Here is a 5,209-nt window from a genome sequence, read left to right as displayed (position 1 = left end):
TGAAAAATTGGAAATCAGAAGACTACAAAAGACAATCGGGAAGGCAGCAGTGGTCCAAAACGGCCATGGAAGCGGCCATAGATTCTGTCCGCCGGAGTGGAACGTCCATCAAACGAGCAGCCAAGGACCATGGAATTCCAAGACCTACGCTGATCCGCTATCTGAAAACTGCAGAAGTACTGGGCTAGGAGGTGAAGCAAATCGGCTCATTCAAAACAGTTTTCATACCTGCCGAGGAAGCTGTTTCAATGGCCCACATTTTGGACTTTGAGGTTCGATGCTACGGAATTACCACCCGCGACATCCGGAGCCTTGCCTTCCAGCTGGCCGAACGCAACGGGAAAGCACATGTTTTCAATACGAAGACACAGCTGGCTGGTTGGGATTGGCTTCACGGTTTTCGGAAGCGTCATCCCAAACTCTCACTCCGTACTCCTGAGGCTACCTCAGCTGCAATGTTGCAAGCATTCAACAAGATAGCGGTCGACAACTTCTTCGATGTACTGCATCGTGAAATGGACGATGTACTCATTTTGTATTCTTAGGTGCAAACGAAACGTTCGAAAGTGTTTGCCTTGAAAGGCCGACGACAGGCAGGAGCTGTGACATCGGCGGAATGAGGGCTACTTTCCACTGCAAGCATTTGCATGTCAGCAACGGAACAAATACTGCCACCTATGATGAAATTCTCTAGGGCCCGTTTGACTAACAGTCTTATGGATGGTGCTCCACCAGACACGGTATTTGTCTGCAACTCTTCCGGTTGGATGACTGTGAAAGAATTCAACACCTGGTTCGAGCATTTTCTAAAGCACACGCGTCCAACAGCTGATAACCCGGTTCTTTTGATTTTGGACGGTCATTCTTCGCATACGAAGAACCTTGGCTTTATTGAAAGAGCGCGTGAGTGCCGTGTGACAGTCGTGTGCTTGCCCCCCCATTGCAACCACAAACTACAGCCTCTCGACATAAGCTACATGGGGCCTCTCAAGACGGCTTTCTCGAAGGAAGTGGAGAGTTTCCTCAAATGCAATCCTGGTATGGTTGTCACCCTGAACGAAATCAGCCGGCTTTTCGGTTCGGCTTTCATAAAGACTTCTAACGCGGCTATTGGTGTAAACGGATTCCGTAAGGCAGGAATTTTTCCGCTGAACCGGTTTATCTTCAACGATAATGATTTTGCGCCGGCTGACGTAACGGACGTTCTTCCAGCAGACCCAGAAACCGATCGTTCAAACAATGAACTTGGTGACGAAGCTCTTGAATCCAACGCAGCCGATACTGAAGCAGGACCTTCGCGAATGCACAATGAGGTAGGAGATATCAACGATTCACTGTCAAACGAAAAGGAAAATATCGCTCCAAAAGGGATTGTAAAAGTGGATGCTAACAACATGCTGACTCCGAAAGCTACTTTGGCGCCGTTGGATTCGAATGTTCCAGCCGGTTTGTCTGTCCGAAGTATCTTCAAAGTGTCTCCTGCGGAAATCCTACCGCAACCGAAAACAGTTACCAGGAAAGTTGGCGGTGGACGAAAGAGGGAGAAAGCTCGAAACATAACCTCAAGCCCCAGTCGAAATGAGTTGAAGTCATCGCAGGCATTGAAGGATATTGATCAGCTAAAGAAGGCGATCAAAGCTGAAACAAGACACATTTCTAACAGTGATGCCCAAACACCCAAACGCAAACGAGGACGTCCGAAAGGAAAGAGCAATCAAACTAAAACGAAGTATGTGGCTGTTGTTTCAGTTCTTCTGACAAAGGACAGGATTGGATCAAATGTTCCAAGTGCTGCTTGTGGTTCCATGAATGCCAGGACTCTCGCTGCCCTTCGTGTGCCTTTCAATAAGTCATCAATTTGTAGCTAATCTTTATTATGTGATTGTTCATGAATTGGTTTTATTTTCTTTATTTCGGTAAAATCACCAGAGATGTGTTCGCCAATGAAATTGAATTGAATTAAATAAAAATCTGTTACTGTTTTGGTTGAAATATGATTAGTTTTATTTAAAAACTTACTAAACTGACCCCACTGTCAATCATAGTTTCAATAATAGTTTTAGAATCGGGCTCTCATCATGTCAATCAATTGCCGTGATTCAATTACTACTTACTTTCCAGGGCACTTTTCGGTATGTAAGCACCTCTTGTTAAGGTAGTTAATCATGAGCATTTTCTATTAGACCCCCTATACCAATTGAACTTATTCTACATACTCTTTTGAAGTTGCTTATTGACCTATACGAAGTAAAGCTTAAGAAATGTCTCCCCTATGTTCTCGTTTTTGTATGTATGTATGTGTGTGTATGTGTGTGTGTGAGGGTTGTATGTATGTGGGAGGGATGGGGACATGTTCGCGTAGGTATGTACTTATGTTATAGAGTCAATTTCTGAGTCTAATCCAGTTTTTAGCAAGGTGTCCATTATGCCCCATAAGGGTGTTCATTTCGCCCCGTACCCCATCCACCAACCCGGTTTACAAAGAAGTTTTCAAATGGTTTTTACAGACTTAAATTCACTATTTTATTGCTGAAAACGATTGGAGTGTATAGTATATGGATATTATTTGAGGTTTGACTATTTATCTCCGACAATTACGGGTATTTTACACTCATAAAATGTATTTTCCCTTAAGGTGTTCATTATGACCCTGCCCCTTATGTCCTGGAATAAATTTAATTATTACTAAATTGATGGATCACATCAAATATTGAGCCAGATAGCTCCAATTGTTCCAATAGCAGCGTCAAAATACATCAAATCACTGAAAGATTGCTTTTTGTACACTTGAAACCTAATTACAACACAACATTAGACCAAGGTGATACAAACGTTGGTGATGGGGTGCACTCACGAAATAGAATGTAATTGCATTTTTGATTGCACTGATCTGTTCCTATGAATCCTATACTGTTTCGCTAAGGCAATCTTCCAGATCTGATGGAATATTTGGGGTTAATTGTGTATCGATATCCCCCAATAAGTACTGGGACTTGTATGTACATTCATATAATGTCCTGTAGATTTCCCATCGAAGTTCATACCAATTGAAACCAATGACTGGCAAGGATACCTAAGGAAAACCGTTGGAGAAAACGATAAATTTTTCATCCCGGAAGACCCTTGGCAAGACCGGGATTCAAACCAGGCCGAAATCAAGGGGTAGGTCATTCCGCACACCAATCTTGGGTCAACATTTTTCTCAGTGTGCTGCAGGTGTGCCGATTGTGCCGGCATTGCCGGTCATAGAGCAAGCTGAGATTTTTTTTTTGTAAGATGCGAATTTTATGGTATATTTGGCAACCCGGCATTTTTGACAGCTTGAATGTTTTGGTTTGCAATCAATACGATACGATACGATTACGGTGCTGTACGAAAAGTTCATCTTTTCCCTGACTAGCAAGAAGAAGATCGACTTCTTGAAGCATATCGGAAAATGCCCTCCTCAGGACGGTGAGGAGGGCATTCCGTCGGTGAAACTGTTGGTTTGGGATAATAACGACAAAGGCAAAACGTTGGGCGTCTTCTCCAAGGGCAGCTTTCCGGGTGAATTCTGTGAATCGTGGCGAGCCTTCATCAAGGACAAGAGCTTCGACACGGTGGACATCAGCGTCCCAATCGGGTGCATCATGTGCTCCAAAGAGGACTCCGAGGCTATCACCAGCATGTCGTATTCAACAAGTACCTCAAGGATCACATCATGGAGATTATCGATGCTTATAAGAAAGTAAAACATGTCAAACTGTCGGAGGGTGTCGAGCCGGCTCTGACGGCAAAAGGTACGTCTCCAGTGTGGATACCAACTAGTTGGACAACTATTATCCAGTTGGGTGGCAATTACAGCTTTAAGTTCAGTGCATTCAGCGACAAGAACTATCTGCACTTCGGATCGATCATCTGTACTCTGGGTGCGCGTTACAAGTCCTCAGCTCCAATGTCATCCGAACGTTGCTGGTCAATCCGACGGAAACGATTCAGAAGCACTACACCTTTCTGCTCAATCTGGAAGAGGAACTGCTGAAAGTGATGATTCCGGGCAAGAAGCTCTCGAAGGTTTTCGATGTCGGAATGGATTAGGCCAAGAAAGAGGATCCCAAGCTAAGACGTTTGGTTTTGCCATCGGGTTGGAGTTTAATAAACAATTCAATGCCTACGTGATTGTGCCGAAGGATGTGTCCAAGCTGTGCCGAATCTACTTTCGGCACACTGTGCTGAGTGACTTACCCCTTGGCCGAAATACAAAAACTATCACACACTCCCCCTATGATATGATTTTTTTTTCTTTATCGTTCGTTTTGCATAAAAATCTTGTAAAACAAAACAAAAATCCTCAGCAGCTGGAACAATATTGTCGTCGTTCAGAGGATTTTTGTCCATTGAGTTCGCCGATCGCATTCCGCAACGTACCGTCGTATTGGATGATTTTACAGGCAATTGACGAACCGTTGCTGGAGGGAACTCATTTTGGTCATCTTGACTGTCGTATTGACCCTCTCAACCAACCATGGTGTGGAAGAACTCTGTTGGTGTGAAGCTATTCTGGACGAAACAACGATCCGCTGGAATTTTCGCTACGACTCTGATGAGCTAAACTTAGTTTCATGGTGCAGACAGGTGCAGGCAATATTCACAGCATTTTTCCTTGGAATCCGAACCCAATGTGAAGCCCAATGCAGTAAACAAAGAAATCTACCTTAGCAACGATTGGCAAAACGTCAACTCTCGACAGTGATGCCGTTTTATATAATGTCGATTGTATCCTACTTGTCAACGTTTGTCCTAAAGAGCCGAATAGTGTGCCATGCCGTGTTTCGGAACAGTGTGCAGAGTCGATTACGTAGCGAAAATTAAACATGTCAGCTTTCAATCTCAGCCTACTCTCTTCTCAAATTACCATAGCTTGAATCACTTTGAACCCAAAAGCATCATTTCAATAAACAGGTACACCCCGTTACTTCCATTTATTTCCAACAACAATTCCAATCACACAACTTACACCATAACCATTACCGCCACCTAGTTGAAAGAACCACAGTAGTTTCCATCCGGTTCTCCACCGTGCCATAAACACAAAAAGACACCTAATTACACTTTTCCACAAAACTTCGGAATCCAACTCATTATCCGGATGTCTTTGGCAGAACTTTCCTAAAACCCCATGATTCCGGTACCGGTTGAAAACTTTGTCCAACCAACCGCACCCAGTCTG

The 5,209-nt window shown here is 43.8% G+C and overlaps 1 protein-coding gene across 1 annotated transcript; it reads left to right on the top strand.

The window, feature by feature from the left end:
* The first annotated feature begins 227 nt into the window (after positions 1-227).
* Positions 228-4,077, top strand: LOC135705452 (uncharacterized). Its single transcript, XM_065227204.1, has 3 exons — positions 228-1,781; positions 3,321-3,670; positions 3,930-4,077. Exons 1-3 carry the CDS (start codon positions 648-650, stop codon positions 4,075-4,077), a joined length of 1,632 nt encoding a protein of 543 aa, XP_065083276.1. The 5' UTR covers positions 228-647.
* Positions 4,078-5,209: the final 1,132 nt, after the last annotated feature.

This window comes from Ochlerotatus camptorhynchus, unplaced genomic scaffold (assembly GCF_037179485.1).
Source record: "Ochlerotatus camptorhynchus isolate MF236.1 unplaced genomic scaffold, CSIRO-AGI_Acam_v1.1 ptg000267l, whole genome shotgun sequence".
NCBI lineage: Eukaryota > Metazoa > Arthropoda > Insecta > Diptera > Culicidae > Ochlerotatus > Ochlerotatus camptorhynchus.
This window is presented reverse-complemented; position numbering and strand designations above follow the sequence as displayed.

What these genes read in the sequence shown, in the direction of transcription:
- LOC135705452 (XM_065227204.1), top strand. Translation starts at nt 648, where the DNA reads ATGTCAGCAACGGAACAAATACTGCCACCTATGATGAAATTCTCTAGG. An exon ending in AGGACAGGATTGGATCAAAT is followed by an intron (nt 1,782 to 3,320) that starts GTTCCAAGTGCT and finishes CATTTTTGACAG; the next exon opens with CTTGAATGTTTTGGTTTGCA. An exon ending in GAGGCTATCACCAGCATGTC is followed by an intron (nt 3,671 to 3,929) that starts GTATTCAACAAG and finishes ACAAGTCCTCAG; the next exon opens with CTCCAATGTCATCCGAACGT.